Source organism: Trematomus bernacchii, unplaced genomic scaffold (genome assembly GCF_902827165.1).
Source record: "Trematomus bernacchii unplaced genomic scaffold, fTreBer1.1, whole genome shotgun sequence".
Taxonomy (NCBI): domain Eukaryota; kingdom Metazoa; phylum Chordata; class Actinopteri; order Perciformes; family Nototheniidae; genus Trematomus; species Trematomus bernacchii.
In genome coordinates, this window is record NW_022987739.1 from 29,345,928 (window position 1) to 29,364,238 (window position 18,311).

At 41.6% G+C, this 18,311-nt stretch overlaps 1 protein-coding gene across 7 annotated transcripts in view; it reads left to right on the plus strand.

Moving 5' to 3' along the window:
- The window catches only part of sema5ba (sema domain, seven thrombospondin repeats (type 1 and type 1-like), transmembrane domain (TM) and short cytoplasmic domain, (semaphorin) 5Ba), a 239,458-nt gene that overhangs the window by 91,813 nt on the left and 129,334 nt on the right, over positions 1–18,311 (plus strand). For all 7 annotated transcript variants that reach the window (XM_034147142.1, XM_034147138.1, XM_034147143.1 and 4 more), the window contains one exon: positions 1,141–1,368. In XM_034147142.1, coding sequence (XP_034003033.1) covers positions 1,188–1,368 — 181 coding nt within the window. In that variant the 5' untranslated portion in view covers positions 1,141–1,187. The remainder of the gene's footprint in view (positions 1–1,140; positions 1,369–18,311) is intronic.

The following is an 18,311-nucleotide window of genomic DNA, read 5'->3' on the forward strand; positions in this document are numbered from 1 at the left end:
TAAGCTAACATCGTAAGGAGAGAGATGATGAACTGCGGGTTTCAGCTCAGCCCTCTACACTCATATGTTATGACTGAGGAGATTACATTTACTCAGGAAGTGTGTGTTTTGTGTAGGAACGTAAGTGTGTGTGTCTGCCGGCTGGCTTTGCTTAAATAACACTGGGATAAGGAGGTCAGAGGATGACTGGATATTAGTCATGTGTTGATAAGCCTCACAACCTGCACTGAAATAACTCTGTGAGTGTGCAAACATTTTACAGAACTTCTTTGAAAGACACACATTCGTATTTCTGCTTCATCGACTCGTGGAAGCTCTCGCCTCATTGAGCAGTGCACTAATGTTCTCATTTCAATCGGCCATTAAACAAACTCTCAAGGTTTAATTACACATTTTTAAATAATTACCTCGAGGTCAGAGGTGAGGTATTTCTTTGAGATACCTGATTGCTAATAGAGTTGTCTTGTCCTTCACACCTTCATTCCTCTCTTCTTTTCTCTGTATTTTACTTCAAAAAGTTGTCTTTCGTATTTTAGTTTTCCGCTTTATATTTCCTCTTTGCAGTTATCCTTGCTTTCATCCCACGGACATGTACTTTTTTTTACCCAAAATGGTTTATTTTATTCTCTTTCTGTGGCTGCATTGAGAGCCAGGAGCCCACAGGAATTGAACTTTGAAGAGAAGAAATTATTTTTCAAGTATAGCTGAAGAGAAAGAGGAGGAATATCTTCCTCTCTTTGAAGCCAGGTGGGAAAGTGTGTCATTGAGGTTCTGAAGTCGTGGTCTCTTCGCCATAAGACTGCTAAACACCTGAACTCTGTTTTCGCCCCGATAAATATTCCTGTTGTCATCTTGCAATCTACTAATTTAAATAAATAGTTATCACCGCAATAAACCGTATTTAATTTTGCCTCAATGTACATTATTTAATTTCATATTCTGTTCTTGTACATATCATATTCTATTGACATGTATATAGACCTTTTGTACTTTTTATTTTTGTATTTTATTATATATCTTGCATTGTTGGAGGAGCTCAGGTCAGAAGACTTTCATTGCCATTTCTACATAGCTTTGTGCTTATGACAATAACACCTTTGAAACCTTTGAATCTTGAATCTTGAATCTTCTCTCCTGCAGCTGTATCCCAGAGGCCCACCTTGGCAGTTAGAGGAGAGGTCATCACCATGACGACGACCTCGCAGGACCCCGCCCCCTCGTTAATGGCCGCCCTCCTCCTCTTCCTCCTCCTCCTCCTCCCCACGGTCTCCATGCAGACCCCGGTCGACCCCACGACCCCGTCGCTCTTCGACCCGCTGACCCAGCCTGAGTGCACCAAGAAGGAACATCCCAAGGTCTCCATCCAAGGTCAGACAACAAGCTTGTGATTTATAAACATCTGATAACTCTAAGAAACTGTTTACCTGGGAGAGTTACTGTAAGACATCGACTAAGGACCAAAGCTCACTGTCAGGACCGCACTCTGAGGCATGAACCCAAACACAGAAGGTCTTTTCAGAATAAAGTATTTATTAGTTTAAACACAGTATACAAAGTTTCAAACAAAGAATCACTCACTAGAGGAAGAAACGTATTTTAAAGGTCACCTACTGTATTATGCAAAATCCTCTTCTTCATGTCTCTTCTACATCAACATGTGTCCCCTCTTCTTCATGTCTCTTCTACATCAACATGTGTCCCCTCTTCTTCATGTCTCTTCTACATCATCACATGTGTCCCCTCTTCTTCATGTCTCTTCTACATCAACAATGTGTCCCCTCTTCTTCATGTCTCTTCTACATCAACATGTGTCCCCTCTTCTTCATGTCTCTTCTACATCAACATGTTGTCCCCTCTTCTTCATGTCTCTTCTACATCAACATGTGTCCCCATCTTCTTCATGTATCTTCTACATCACCATGTTGTCCCCTCTTCTTCAGTGTCTCTTCTACATCAACATGTGTCCCCATCTTCTTCTGTCTCTTCTACATCACCATGTGTCCCTCTTCTCATGTCTCTTCTACATCAACATGTGTCCCCTCTTCTTCATGTCTCTTCTACATCAACATGTGTCCCCTTCTTCTTCATGTCTCTTCTACATCAACATGTGTCCCCTCTTCTTTCATGTCTCTTCTTACAATTCAACATGTGTCCCCTCTTCTTCATGTATCTTCTTACATCAACATGTGTCCCCTCTTCTTCATGTCTCTTCTACATCAACATGTGTCCCCTCTTCTCATGTCTCTTCTACATCAACATGTGTCCCCTCTTCTTCATGTCTCTTCTACATCAACATGTGTCCCTCTTCTTCATGTTCTTCTACATCAACATGTGTCCCCTCTTCTTCATGTCTCTTCTACATCAACATGTGTCCCCTCTTCTTCATGTCTCTTCTACATCAACATGTGTCCCCTCTTCTTCATGTCTCTTCTACATCAACATGTGTCCCCTCTTCTTCATGTCTCTTCTACATCAACATGTGTCCCCTCTTCTTCATGTCTCTTCTACATCAACATGTGTCCCCCTCTTCTTCATGTCTCTTCTACATCAACATGTGTCCCCTCTTCTTCATGTCTCTTCTTCATCAACATGTGTCCCCTCTTCTTCATGTCTCTTCTACATCAACATGTGTCCCCTCTTCTTCATGTCTCTTCTACATCAACATGTGTCCCCTCTTCTTCATGTCTCTTCTACATCAACATGTGTCCCCTCTTCTTCATGTCTCTTCTACATCAACATGTGTCCCCTCTTCTTCATGTCTCTTCTACATCAACATGTGTCCCCTCTTCTTCATGTCTCTTCTACATCAACATGTGTCCCCTCTTCTTCATGTCTCTTCTACATCAACATGTGTCCCCTCTTCTTCATGTCTCTTCTACATCAGCATGTGTCCCCTCTGTGTAAAGAGACTCTGAAAGTTTCAGGAACAAAGATTCTCTCTCTTTTTGTCCTGATCCATTTCTATAAAAACCTGTCTGAAAATGAGCTGATCAGATTTTGGCCAGTTTGTGATGTCATAACGATGTGTTGGCTTGAGTAACCATTAGCCAATCACCAACCAAGGTAACCCCCCCCCCCACCTTATCACCTGAATCTCCTCCTAGAGCACCTTTGTGTTCTTTTTAACCAAATATCTCTCAGAGGGGCGTGGGGAGGGGCTCCTTATTTTCATCTAAAGTAACAGACAGAGAATCAGCACTTTTGAAACAGGGCTGAAACAGAGGGGATTATGGGACGCTGCAATAATCTGTTTGGTGTTTGAAGACGAACACTTCGGAGACATGTTCTGTATATATCTGAGACCTATAATAAAGTAACGAAAAATTGTATAATAGGGGGCCTTTAAGGTATGGTAAAACAAAAACACTAACTAGAGGAAAACTAAGCTAACAAAACAAAATCACACTCTAGAGGACAAGGCACTGGACAAATCAATAATCTTAGCTTGGCGATATATGCTGGTAGTCTGCGTTAGACGACAAGACGTTGGCACAAGACGATTAAATATTAAAACAAATTTAAATAATCTTTCGAGACATGACACTCAGATATTTCTCTCTACACTGTAGAACCATGAGTGGCTTATTGTGAGATTTATGTTTTATTACAAAATAATTTGAACTGAGAGTCTATAGGTATTCCTTACAGCGCAGACGTGTCAACATTTCATATTTAAAAAAAAAGCTGCTTGTCTTTACTTGAGTGTCAGTTTCACTTCCAGTCTGCGTTTGGATTGAGTTATTTTTTAGATTCAGGGACCCACTGCTCTAAGTAATGACTGCAGTACTTTAATATCCTGTTACAAATCTGATAAATGTACTGACACCATGTTGGTTAAAGGATAAATTTGTCTTTTTCTATTTACATCTTGGAATTTATTTAGTGTTGGGCTGTGACAACTCTGAAATGTAACCAGATGGGAGGAGAAACACGATTTAAAAAGACTGTGAAAGTCTTAGGAAGTGAAGAAACAGGCAACTGTAAAATTAATACCCCAAACTTTACTGACATTAATGATAGCCCTGAAATTACAAGTTTAAATAAGCAAGAATTATTGTTTTATAGGTCCCATGTCATGGCCATTTCTACTGATCATTTTTCCATTGTTAGAATAGAATAGATTTATATTGTGCAATTTCCCAAACTCACATTGGTTTCTCATACAGCATCTCTGTATAGTATGTGTATTCACTCTCTGTCCTACACGGCTTGTTGGAGCTCCTGTCCCCCCCCCTCCCTGTGAGCCCAGTGGCCGTCTGCGAGACAGCGAGACACAGCGAAACCCAGCCCCAAACACACACACACACACACCCGCAGCCTGGCTGGGAGTTTGTGTGTGTGCCCAGGCTGAGTTCCGCGGTGTCTCGCTGTCTCGCCGACCCCACACCAGTGAGCCAGCTCACAGTGTCCCGCTCCTCGCAGCAGCGAGCCTCGCAACGTCCCGCCGAGTGTGTGTGTGTGTGAGGAAGTCCGTGGATTGGTCCAAACGTAGCGGCTCCGCGGAAATTGACCAATCTGCGGAGCCGTTACGTTACGTTACGTCACTATACCCGAAATACGTCACTATACCCAAGAAGTAAACAATGGAAAAAGAGAAATGTCCAACGAGGCGTTCTGGGGCAGCACAGACAGGTCTTTTCTGTGTTAGAGTTGTACTCGCTACAGGGTGTACTTTGAGGGTTTGTGACCCTGCAGACCGTTTACATGCAGAAAAACCTTCATAACACACAAGGGGACGGGTAATAACCAGAAAAGCATGACATGGGACCTTTAATGTTGTGGTGTCCATATGTATGGAAAAGGATTAAGGTCACATGTGAAATTTTTTTTAGATATCCGACCAAAAGTGAATTTTTGAATTCAGAGAAAAAAACTCAGAATTTTGGGAAGGTTTTTCTTGATATTAAAAAATAACTGCACTCTTGGTCAGATTTCAAAATATATTTCACATGCTTCTTCCGTACATATGACCTCACGTCAAAAAACATTATTTTATATTTATTTGACTTTTTTTTTTTGCCTAAGTAAAATGACAATAAAGGATTTTGTTGTCAGGGCTTCTTTGTACAGTAGTTCCAATTAATTCAAAAGACATACAGGTAGGAAGAAATTGTACTTTAACAAAACTTTAAGCAAAAGATAATATATTGGATTGAGCCAGAAGCTTTTGCTTTTGTCATGCTCATACCTGACCTACCTGTTCTCCAGAAATGTTAATTAATGGTAATTAGTTACAGACATGGAAGCAGATTTCAAGGCGTTAACTTTACGGTGACACTTACCATTTTGAAAGTAAGTAAGAATGCAGGGATCTGCCTTGAATCTTGATTACTGTTGTTTAAAACATCACCATTTCAGAGGAAAATAAATGGTGTCTGCATGTTTTATGTGTTCTGAATATGCTTCAATGCAGCAAAATGTGGCTCTTGTGCATCTTGGAACATCTTTCCGTAAACACATGTCTCAGTCACTCAAAATTATGTGTGTGCCATCGTAACACATTTTCTATGAACGCATACGAATGTCTTCTTTCACCGTAACAAAATAAACGGTTTTCATAAACGTTCCTTTGCCAGTTGCAATAAAGCCTCACAGTTTAGCATTCAGGCGGTTCAGCATGCAGCTATAAAAGCGCACAAGAGAAAAGCAAAAGGGGACAAGATAGAGATGATTGTGCAGAATAATGGCGCTCGATATCTCGCTCGTTCATCTGTACAGTGGGCCAAGAAACAAGGTTCTTCCTCGGGGCGTGAAATGGAACGGAACAGTTTGGGGCGCTGACTCTCAGATAGATATGGCGGGATGAAAGGTAAACACGCACAAAATTGCTGTGTTTATTTTTGAATAGGGTTGTTTGTGTTCCCTCTGCCAAGAGCGCTGACTAAGATTGGAGGACCGAAAAATCGCTGGTGGGGAATCGAGGATGGAAACACACAAAAATTGAAGATATGGCCAGAAGGTTTTCTTGTGATTAGAAAAATACTCCTCCCCGACCCCCCAAACCATATTGCAGACATTTCCCCTTGTGTGTTTGTATTTTTTGGACTGCAGTATTGTTCCCTGCCAAGCCTCCCTCTGTGCTTCAGGGTCGACTCAGCCATGTTGTCGCCTGAACTCTGTCTAATAGAAGTGAAAATGGGAAGAAAAAACCCTTTTTTGCACTTTCTGTGTAATGGCTGTTGGGAAAATTGGAGCCTTTTTTCTTTTCAGACTTCTAATCCGCAGAACTGGTAAAATGGCATTCTATCATTTCCAAGCTGAGGTCACCTGAGTCTTTTCCTCCGTCCTGCTTCACCCACCAGGCCTCCAGATGTACAGATTAGCCCTCTCTCAACATTATCATGTATTTAGAGTCGTGTTTCTGGACACTTAAATATTCTCTTTAGCTGCTAAATGCTCCACTATGGTCTGTCTGACAATTGGTGCTGAGCAGGTAGTTTAGAGACTGGGCTTTTGGAGTTTTTTAAAGGGAAAAAGCTGATTGCTGCAGGCTAAAAGCAACGCAAAGAATATAAAGTGAGACCAAAACAGTAATGCTGCAATCAGAGAGTTTAACAACCAACTGAAACTCACTTAAAGGTGGGGTAGGTAAGTTTGAGAAACCGGCTCGAGATACACTTTTTGTTATATTCCATGGAATGCTCTTAACATCCCGATAGCAATGAATATCTGAAGTGCTTTGACAAAAAATCCATAAAAAAATGTCATCTGTGGAAGCCGTAATACTGTAAAAAGCACGACCAATCATTTTAGCCGGCCCAGCTAAAATAACTGGATGGCCTACCTGCCTGTCAGCCTTCCATCTGTGCACAAACTTATCTCGTGCCCTCATTGGTCATGTGCGCGTTCGTGTGTGTTGGAGGAGGGGCTCTGTAAGGAAGTAGCAGATTTCTTCCGGCTGTGTATTTTCAAATTCTAGCGCACTCGAGCTGGTTTCTCCAAAATTACCTACCCCACCTTTAAATTCTCCCTTTTACTGTCAAATGTATGCACTTTTTAAACATAACTCCAGCATCCACCTGTAGGCTCCGAGGGATAGTTATTTATACTGTAAACTCTGTTCTTTGTAAAAAAATATACAGTATTTGCAGGGTGTGATGACGCCAAACTGAAACTATACAAACTCCGTCTCATGGAAGTGAAAATGGAAAGAAAAAACGCTGTTTGTCATTTCAACCTTTCTTTGCACTTTCTGTGTAATGACCGTTCGGAAAATTGGAGCCTTTTTCGTTTCGGACTGGTAAAATGGCTTTCTCTCATTCCACACCGAGGTCACCTATAGGCAGAGTCTTTGCCTCCGTCCTGCTTCACCCACCAGGCCTCCAGATGTCCAGATTAGCCCTCTCTCGGGCCGGTGCTTCACTTCAAAGGCGAGCCACTTGAGAGCGGCCCTCATGGCAGGAGCCGCAGGCCTCTCAGCGCAGAGAGAGAAGGCCATTATGTGGAGGCAGCCGTATAGAAAGGGCCCGAACAATGAAAGTGTCAGGGAGAACCTGAGATTAGCCTCTGTGATTGATGAGCGTTTTATAGCAGCTTGTTGAAGCGCTGCCTCGGTCACCTGGAGGAGAGCAGGGAGCAGACGAGAATATTTCAGCGTGTTTCAAGGTTTCAAGGCTTTTATTGTCATATGTACAGATTTTTCTTTACTTGTCACTGAGCAAAAACAGCTCAGTTCTACAATATTTAAAACAATGACAATGAAATGTTTCCTTTCGTAATCTGTGGCTTTGTCTATTGCTCCATTATATGTAATTATAACGAACACAAAGAGGCTCTTATTACTGTCTGCAGTAGCATTGGTATTTAAGGTTTCACGATTCAAGGCTTTTATTGTCATTTGTACTTAGCTACAGTGTAGTTATGACAATGAAAATCTTAGGTCACAGGCTCCTCGTACAGTGCAACACAATAACACAGATAATAGTGCAATAGAATACAATATAATAGAAATTGTGCAGAATAGTCTATAGTAGGGATGTCCCGATCAGCTTTTTTTGCTCCCGATCCGATTCCGATCATTTGATTTTGACAATCTGCCGATACCGATTTTTCCCGATCCGATCTTTATGCAATGCATTAAGAGAAAAAAAAGGTAACAGATAACGGCTGGTCATCCAACGCGATGAATTCAGCTATCTTGGCTGTTATTTTTTGGGCCTTTTCACTGTTCTGGGGCAGCTTCTCTTTCCTTTTAAAAGTCTCTGAAAGTGTCGGTTGTTTCAGTGCCGTTACCTGAGTGGCCGCTGTGTACTCGTCGTGTTGTTGTTGGTGTTTGTATTAGATTGGTCGTGTTGAACGTAGCTCTGTTCTTTCCACCACGCGGAACCTCCGCCTTGCAAACATTGCATCTGGCTGTTGCACTGCCTTCGCTTTCAATTTTATAATACTTCCAAACTCCTGACATTTTCTCTGTCCCGACTCCCGAGTCACCAGCTGAACGTAGCCTCTTGTTAGCTTACTGCTACTATTAGACACTGCGCCCACTCTGTTGCCAGATTTGAGAGAAATAAGCAACCAGGTCTATGAAAACAAGCCCAAAAGAAGCAACACATACATGATGTTGTGTAATTTTAAACCAAAACTAAGGCCTCAGGATGACTTTTAGATGTGAACATGGTCATTTTTGTTTTGTAACATTAAATAAAATTAAAATATTTTATAAAAAAAAAGAAAAAAAAAATTCCCGATCTCCGATTTTTTTCTCCCGATTCCGATCTTTTGAAAATCACGTGATCGGATCGGGACATCTCTAGTCTATATACAAGTTATTGGAATATTGATATGAGTTGCAAACAGATGAATGTTATGGATGTTCTTTCAAAAGTGCAGGTGTTTAACAGTCGGTATGTGTGTGTCTAAGTGTGTGTGTGTGACGAGTAATTGTTTTTGTTTGTGTTTTTCTGTTTGGCTTCTCTATTTAAGTGGGGTATTGTGTGGCAGTTAGTGTCTGGTGGTGATATTTAATCCTGCGGTGTGTGTCTGAGGGGATCAGTCGCCCTGTGGCCCCTCAGTCGGGCCCTCCACTGGAGCGAGTTATCTTTAAAGCCCCGCTCCATCCTCTGGATTTAAGCATTTCCGCTTTGGCTCAACAGACACTTTGAGGAGTTGAACATTAACACAGACCTGAGATTTGTCATTTTGTCGTTTTACGCGTGCAAACGACAAGGCGATTTAACCTCTCCTAGGCTTTTGAGAAAAATAAGTACTTTCTTAAAGTTAAAGAGGACATTCTGCTAATTTTCAGGTGTATATCAGTATGTAGTTTCTCTACTTTAAAGAGTCCTCTCCTGCTGATGTTCAGGTGTATATCAGTATGTAGTGTCTATACTTTAAAGAGTTCTCTCCTGCTGATGTTCAGGTGTATATCAGTATGTAGTGTCTCTACTTTAAAGAGTCCTCTCCTGCTGGTGTTCAGGTGTATATCAGTATGTAGTGTCTCTACTTTAAAGAGTCCTCTCCTGCTGATGTTCAGGTGTATATCAGTATGTAGTGTCTCTACTTTAAAGAGTCCTCTCCTGCTGATGTTCAGGTGTATATCAGTATGTAGTGTCTCTACTTTAAAGAGTCCTCTCCTGCTGATGTTCAGGTGTATATCAGTATGTAGTGTCTCTACTTTAAAGAGTCCTCTCCTGCTGATGTTCAGGTGTATATCAGTATGTAGTGTCTCTACTTTAAAGAGTCCTCTCCTGCTGATGTTCAGGTGTATATCAGTATGTAGTGTCTCTACTTTAAAGAGTCCTCTCCTGCTGATGTTCAGGTGTATATCAGTATGTAGTGTCTCTACTTTAAAGAGTCCTCTCCTGCTGATGTTCAGGTGTATATCAGTATGTAGTGTCTCTACTTTAAAGAGTCCTCTCCTGCTGATGTTCAGGTTTATATCAGTATGTAGTGTCTCTACTTTAAAGAGTCCTCTCCTGCTGATGTTCAGGTGTATATCAGTATGTAGTGTCTCTACTTTAAAGAGTCCTCTCCTGCTGATGTTCAGGTGTATATCAGTATGTAGTGTCTCTACTTTAAAGAGTCCTCTCCTGCTGATGTTCAGGTGTATATCAGTATGTAGTGTCTCTACTTTAAAGAGTCCTCTCCTGCTGATGTTCAGGTGTATATCAGTATGTAGTGTCTCTACTTTAAAGAGTCCTCTCCTGCTGATGTTCAGCCCAGTCTGCCCTGATTGGTTAGCTGGCCGGCTCTTTTGTGATTGGTCAACCGCTTAGAGATGTCCCGCCCCTTTACGATCACAAATATTTACAGGAAACACACTACAGGAAAACTTCAAAAAGCATAATAGTTAGCCAGAAGTTATTTACACATCCAGCAGATTCACAGCAACTTTATGATTTATTTGTGTTTCTGGCTACTTAAATATTCTCTCTGTTCTACCAACTCCCTAGGGAAGTAAGTGTCTCTTTAGCTGCTAAATGCTCCACTTTGTTCACCAGCTAACTGTCTGTCTGACAGATGGTGCTGAACAGGTAGTTTAGTATGGGGTTATTGGAGCTTTTTGAAGGAAAAAAGATGAGAGCTGTAGGCGAAAAACTATTCAAAGAGTAAAGTCAGACAAAAACAATAATGCTGCCATCCAGACCGTTTAACAAAGAGCGGAGACTCACTTAAACGCTCCCTTTTACCGTCCCAATTTAAACACAATAGATCGAAGACTGCGAGCTAGTTCAGGCAGAAGTTAAACCTGATAAATGCGTTGAAGAAATACAGCTTAAAAAAAGGATAGATTTTTGCAGGTTCGTAAAAATGCCACATAAACCAAATGCCCTTGAAGCAACTGTTCGTGGTCTGTCGGTTCATTTACATCCAGTTTAAGATTGAAATGTCTTACACAAGTCAAATACTAACACAGTAAGTATTTTCAACCGACAAGGTTACAAGATAAAATGTGACAGGTTGTAAATACAGCAGCTGACAGCAGTCATCAGACAAAGGTGCAGACACACATCCACCATGAGCATCAAACATCTCCAGCCGCTTTCCTTTGACAGCAGAGCACTTTTCCAATCTCAGTATAAACACCCCACGCTGTATGTTTATTCATCTGCTCTTCTAGAAGACGTGTTGTGAGTTTTATGTCGGGAACACAGCTCTAAAATCACATGAACTCCACCCGCATTCACACACTGTACGAGCCGCCAGCCTGTGATTTAGATGGATGATAGCAGCGTAGGAGTGTGGGTCTGATGCTGGCACGAGGGCAGAAAGTGAAACACTCTGAATCTCGATAAGGAGTGTTTTGGGGGATTAATGACGTCGGTTGAGCATTTTGTTATGAGGCCGAGAGAACTGTGTGAAGGGGTCAGCCTGGTTTGTGCGAGAAATAGATAAACTCTGCCTTTTCATCACACCCAGAGCAGCAATATCCATCAAGGCAACGAGATGTTTCATAAGGGAGTCTGTGTAGGGAAGTAATGGCGGATAATAAGACCTTTGGCTCATTGTTCTTCACGGAGACGAGGAGGAGGTGGTGTCTGATGGAGTAGATTGGCTCTTCTGCTCAAATGACTCCGAAGAGAGACAAAGAGGAAATAGAAACCGCGAGTGTCGTCGCTCATTTCCTGTTCAATTGCTTGTGAACCTTGTCTTTTTTTCATTTGCTTCTCATAGCCTCTCTTATGTCCTGCCATCTTATCTCCTCTGCTCCCTAATTCATTCTCCTTGTCTTATATTCCCTTTCTTGCCTTCTGTTTCTCTTCATCTCTCCAACGCCCTTTCCCTCTCTCAGACCCTATTCTCTATAATAGGCAAAAAAAAAGGTTTCGCACACTTTACGAGTTCTTCCGTCTCTTCCATCGTTGGGGTAATGGTGCTGTCGTTTAGCCGCCGTGTGAAGAGCTCTCGAGCAGATCGACCGCTCGCCGTGAAAAGTTTGCAAGCATGAAAGTACAGGCCAAGTTTACATTCTTGTCTCACTTTGCCACCTGTCCGTGTTTCCCTCCTCACTCATGATTACACTGGCTCTAATTGGACCGGTGCTATCAGAGCTGTGATGTGTTAGCAGCCATCCATCAGGCGGCTAAATGGAGCTGCGTTTAGCATCTCTCACCCACTGATGGCGTGTCAGGATATCTGATGCAGAGATATCGGTAAAGATCAGAGAATAGAACTCTCTTTGCTTTTCTGTATCCATGTTGTCTCCTGTCCCCTTGGATAGCCCTATTAACCTGTTAAGCCCCGAGCCTGTTTTTCAGGTTTCAGGCTCGAAAATGACATGCCCAAAACAAATGACTACAACTTCACTTCTAAAAGGGTTATATGAATAATTTCTTTTATCAAAGCAAGGTTACATCTGTGAGTTGGATGTAGAAGTGTCAGAATCAATATAGATTTTTCTCAGTCAGAGTAAATTCAGATGGAACATAGTAAAAAAAGGTAAATTCTTATATAACATATAATAAGTACCCTGTATCAAGATTGAGGCAAAACAAGTTAAATTTGACCTTTTTAGAGAGGTTTAGCAAAAAGAAGTTCCAGGCGGAATAAGCTTTCGGCACATTTGGGTACATCTGGTTCCATCAGTGCCATATGACCTTTTTCAGGTACCAGACTATAAAAATGATGTATTACATTGAATTATCACCATAGGTATTCATTCCATCCAAAGAAAAAAATTAAAATTAAAAATATTAATAAAAAATAAAAATAATGTGCCTCAATGTGGAAATGCATAACCAAGGTTAAATCTGTCCTCATGTTTGAATAAGTGTTACTTTTCAGCAAAAATCAAGGCCGCAAATGTACTAGTTTGGAGTTTGAATTTCCCCCGAATTGAACGGAGATAGTCACTTAGCCCTTAGCCCTTTCTCAAATCATTTTTTAAATATATTGCTGCAATAGGAGTTGCAGGGTATCTCTTTTGGGAACTGTATATTGCATTTTATTACACGGCTTAGTTGACTACTCGATTCTGATTGGTCTATTTGGACATTTCAGAGGTTGTTAATACTCGATAACAAACCGCTGCTAAGCAAAATAATGGCCGTTGCTAAGGACGATCAAGGGAGAGAAGGAAAGAGGTAAAAAAAAATGTGTGTTGGATGTCAGATAAATCAACAGAAGAAGACAGACCAGAAGTAAACACTAACCGGAACACAGTATGAGCTCTGGCAGTGTTTAAGGACTTGGTTGAAATACAACATCATACAAATCCAAGCTCCACCCCAAACATTATTTACTAACTATATTCTAAAAAAACACCCAGAAATAGAAAGATTCTTTAATTTATACATCATAAATGTTATTATTCTCCCGATACAATAAACCCATTAAACGGAGCACATGACATGAAGCATTAAATAAGAATGTGCAGCGGAGAAATAGATAACAGGATCATTATTCCCACAGCTTTATGCACCTGACAGTAAACACAGGAGCGAGTTCAGTTTTCAATGTCATAGACTAGGATTAAAATGCAAGTTGAAACTTTGAAAACGGCCTAGTATTAAAAGGGTAAGACGCATGTGTTGTGTTGCCTTCCTAAACACACTGTTACACATTTACTAAGTACCCTTTTTCGTCCACAAAGAAAATGAAATCTTCTTAATTGTTTGAAATTGTCAGTCAATTAAAATGTTTTTTTCTTCAGAACTTCTCGTATTTTGTCCAACGAGTAAAACTGACACAGAAACTGAATACTTATCACAATTAGCCTCAGTACATTCTCAACTTTCATTCATACAAACATCTTACAACCTGAAAGCTCTGACTAAACACTAACTTAAAGGTCACCTATCATGCTATTTGTAGGCAATAGCATAGGTCTCAGATATATAAAAATATATAAAAAACATGTCTATGAAGTGTTTTGCTCAAAATACCAAACAGATCACCCATTCTAGCCATGCCTCATATCCCTCTATTTCACTTCCTGTTTCAAAAGTGCTGATTTGGGGTATAAAGCTTTATTGATAAAAAAAAAAGGAGGGGGCTGAGCTCATGCGGGACCCGGCAGCTACTGTCTAAACTAAATACTGCCGTGATGAAACGCCATATCATGGATTATCAAGGATTCTTTCTGAAACAGTATGGAGCTCAAAGGCTTTCTCTCTTGCCGGTTATACCACAAGGTGAGTTCCTTTTTATTTCCTGCTTCTTCACACACATGCTCTCCAGTACAGGTTAGCTCTGAGTGTTAGCGATGCTAATGTAAACATGCACCGACCATATTACGTCCAAAACAGTCGGGCATTGTTTCTGATAGCAACTTTCTGATAAGGCCGTGGGTCCACATTTCAGATATTACGTCATATCGGACGCAAATCTGGATCAGCTCCGTTGTAGCCCCGTTTTTAGAGATTTGGGTACGGAGGAAAAGAGAGAGGGTTTTATTTTCTGACGCTGCGTGAGTTCCCTGACACACCGGGGACACATGTTTATGTAGAAAAGACATCAAAAAGTGCATTTTGCATGACAGGTCCCCTTTAAGCATTTGAGCAAATATGTTGAAGAAGAGTCCCACCCTATTCAAGTGTCGAACTGAACCAGGAAGTTCTTCAATGAATAAAAGTATAAAAACTTGCAAAGAAAGCCGGAGCCCTTCATGAAGATGTAAATGCTGCGTAGACTTTTATTTATCGGCTATTCCGGTAACACTATGCCTTCTCCAGGGGTTTATCCTCAGGGTTTCCTGACTAGTAAGAAGCATTTTGCCCCTATTATGGTCTTTGATCAAACCACAGACTCAAACAGTCATTCACCAGAAAATAACGCTTCAAAATTCACCTTTAATTCAGCTTGTTGGAGGATCATTATTTGTTCAACTGTTACGCTGCAGGTGCTCGGTAGTGAGTGCACATTCAGTCCCTCACAGTTCTTTCAAAGCCATTGCATGACATTTATGTAGCAGGTACTTATGTTTAAATGCTGAAACGTTTAATATATAAAACCAGCCATTTCAGAAATAGAATGTCTCGATGGTTATGATTTTCACGTGTTCTTTTAGCTTTCAATCACGCTCTCTTTCTGAGAATACTGCTCCCATTTCGGATGTTTCACAACACCGACTCGTACAACCTGTCAGTGGTTTGGGATGCTGCTTCACCGTAGGTTTTGTGAACCAGACAGACATCTTTACTGGTCTCTGACTGAGAGGCTATTAGCCCCTCGGCCCCGGCTCTTTTCCTCCCGTGGCTGCTCAGTCCCCGCTCTCTGCAGGCGACCCCCTGATCTGTGAGTTCAGTCAGGTGGGAGGGATGAAAAGACGGAGGGGATGGAGAGAGAGTTGTGCTCCACTGAGGCACTTTCCCAAACTATCACCTTCTGAAAGTGCAGCCACAGCGACAATCAGAAGTTGGAATAGTGGAGATAGTGGAGACCGGGACAGGGTGAGCGTGAGGAAGGGCAGACAGTGATATGAAGAAGACCAAACAACACATATTTCAAGGGATTTTGGCCAGATAAGGCAGAGGTGTGAACAAATCTGGCTCTGAAGGAAAAGCTTGCTCCGTCTATATACTGATAAGCACTTTAAATTGTGGGGTTTATAGTGCCAATATTCTCACATTAATGTGCTCACAGTATGTTGCGATTTTATGTAAATGTATATATTGCTGAATGGATTCATTCCTGTGCTATTATTTTTGCCCCAATTGTTATTTTCACACTTCAAATGTGAGTCAGAAAGAAAGAATATTGCTGCGGGTTGAGCTACATTTATTCAGAAAGCAATCACACAGTTTATGTGCTAATTGACACTGGAGGTGATGCTTCATTCACAGAATCATCTGCCAGATGGCGGAAAGTCTCCATGTGACCGCTTTCATTAACAATTTTGGATTGACTACCTTGCCCCGAAGATAACCGTTTTTATTATTTCCCATTTTCTGCGAGTCTTCCTCCCATTAGCCAGAGCCCGCAGGAGGATGATAATAGACAGACACCTTCAGTGCAATATGTGTCATCCATCGCTCATTAAACAGTGCAGCGCCGGAGGCAGGAACTCAACTAGGTGCCTGGTAATAATGCTAATGATAAAACAAATATGATATATTTCAGGATGTTATTATGTTGTCAGATGGAGGATGAAAACAGTGTGGAAACTCAACTTTCCTCAAACACACAAATTGGTTTAAGGATGATCTCCTCTCCAATGGTTTCTTGTGCTTTTTCAGTCACAGCCATAATGTTTTACCAGGTCTACTAAATGGATTCAAAGCCATCTCCAAATCAGACCCTGCTTGACTTTGGCTTTCAGAAAGTGTTTTTTGGGTCATGCAAACATGTTTGGTCATGTCCGAGTATATATTCTATTGGCTAGCGCTCCAACACATTGTACGTGATTAAGGGGCGGGACATCTCTAAGCGGTTGACCAATCACAACAGAGCCGGCCAGCGAACCAATCAGAGCAGACTGGGCTCTGGTTTCAGACAGAGGGTGAAAAGAAGTGCTGCAGCACAGGGAGTATGAGAAAAATAAAGAGGTTTTTGAACATTAAAGCATGGAGACATGTCACAGCAGAGACACTAAATGCAAATATGAAACCAAAATATTTGAATGACATGTCCTCTTTAACAGATGAAATGACAAAGGCGTCCTTTTGCAAAACGTGCTCATGGCCAACATCGATATATCAATGTTAAACTGACAGGTTTTACTTCATTAATGGTTAATAATGTTGTACAAATCTGGTCCAAGCAGCGATCTCTGATGCTAAAAAAATAAAGCCGAAATGGTTCGTATTTCTCTGTCTATACTCTGGCGTCCAAACCTCTTCTGTTCTGTGAAACGTGTGTTTTTCACTTCATAAACCTCTATATTTGAGTTTGCAACCTGCACTAAATGTCTGACACCATCCTCTAAGCTCAGAGATGAACAAAGTTTGATGGGCTGGCAAACAGACGAGCCCAGGGGCTGGAATTTAGCGAGACTAGATGAAGGTAAGATTGGATTTTTATCAACCGGCCCCCTCTGAGCTCAAACTTCAGGGGAGCTCAAATTCCATCAGGTTTTAAGCGATAAACGATTCAGATAGTGCTCGATCTGTGTGGCTCTCTCTGTGTGTGTGTTTGTGCAGTGTTTTCCCTGCAATATGTGGTGCTTTTAGCTCCATAATCTGTTGGCATTTACCCGCTTTGACTGCTCTTCATGCCGGCCCCCTCTCAGATCAGTCGGGGTGCCACTTCTCTCTGCCCACATGCTGCTCGCGTGGGAAGGAGCCGAATGTTTAAAAAAAGATGGAAGCAGATAGAAAGGTCATGATTTATGTCTGTGCGAGGCGAAGTGTCTGAGCCACTGTCCTCATCCCTCTCCTCATCCCCCTGGCAGCCACGGGCTAACGCATTAATCCGTCTGCCAGCGGGTCGCAGAGGGGAAAAAAATAACACAATAATCGTTCATCAAGTCCAGCTAGGGGCGTTCAAGCACGAGGGAGGGAGCATTCATATCCATCCTGCTTTATTGTCCCCTTCCTTTGGCCCACCGGCAGTTATGAGGGTAAGGAGTGAGCGGCACATATTAAAGCACTTGTAAGCAGGAGGATAAACGTCAGTGGATGAAAGACCCCTCACCGGCTAACAGAGTAAACACGCAGCAGCCTCCTGCTACCGAGACGTTTCTTTACAAGCTTTGTGAACAGATATTCATGATGCAGGGAAATGTTTATATGCATATAATACTTCTGAGGTGACATTTGAGATGATTCATGCACCACATTAAAGCCTGTGAACTGGCTCTAACTGCTCCTGTGTTTACTGTCAGGTGCATAAAGCTTCAGAGGGAATAATCCTCCTGTTATCTGTTTCTCCGCTGCACATTCTGATTTTATGCTTCATGTCATGTGCTCCGTTTCATGGGTTCTTTTTATAGGCACAATAAGTCACTTTAACACTCTGGTATTTACATCAAATACATTACTTTTCTATTCCTTGATTTGGGAATATATAATGTTCACCCTCTGTCTGAAACCAGAGCCCAGTCTGCTCTGATTGGTTAGCTGGCCGGCTCTGTTGTGATTGGTCAACCGCTAAGAGATGTCCCGCCCCTTAGCCGTCAATGTATTTGAGTGCTAGCCGTTAGAAGCACAAGTTTTATATAGTGATGTCATTGGGTTGGAAAGTACAATAAGGAGTCCAATGGATTCAGGCAGGGGGGGGGAGAGGAGAGTATGTGGGAGAGAAGCTCCCTCTTTTCTTATTTTAGTCGTTCCAGGCCATTGACATGCATAACAACCTATATAACACACTACAGGAAAGGGAAAACCCCCAAAAGTATAATAGCCTAACTTACGCATCTCATCAATCAAAAGCATGGCTGCACAAAATTCAATATACCACTCCCAAAAGAGTTGTTTCTGGTTCATTCTTCTTAC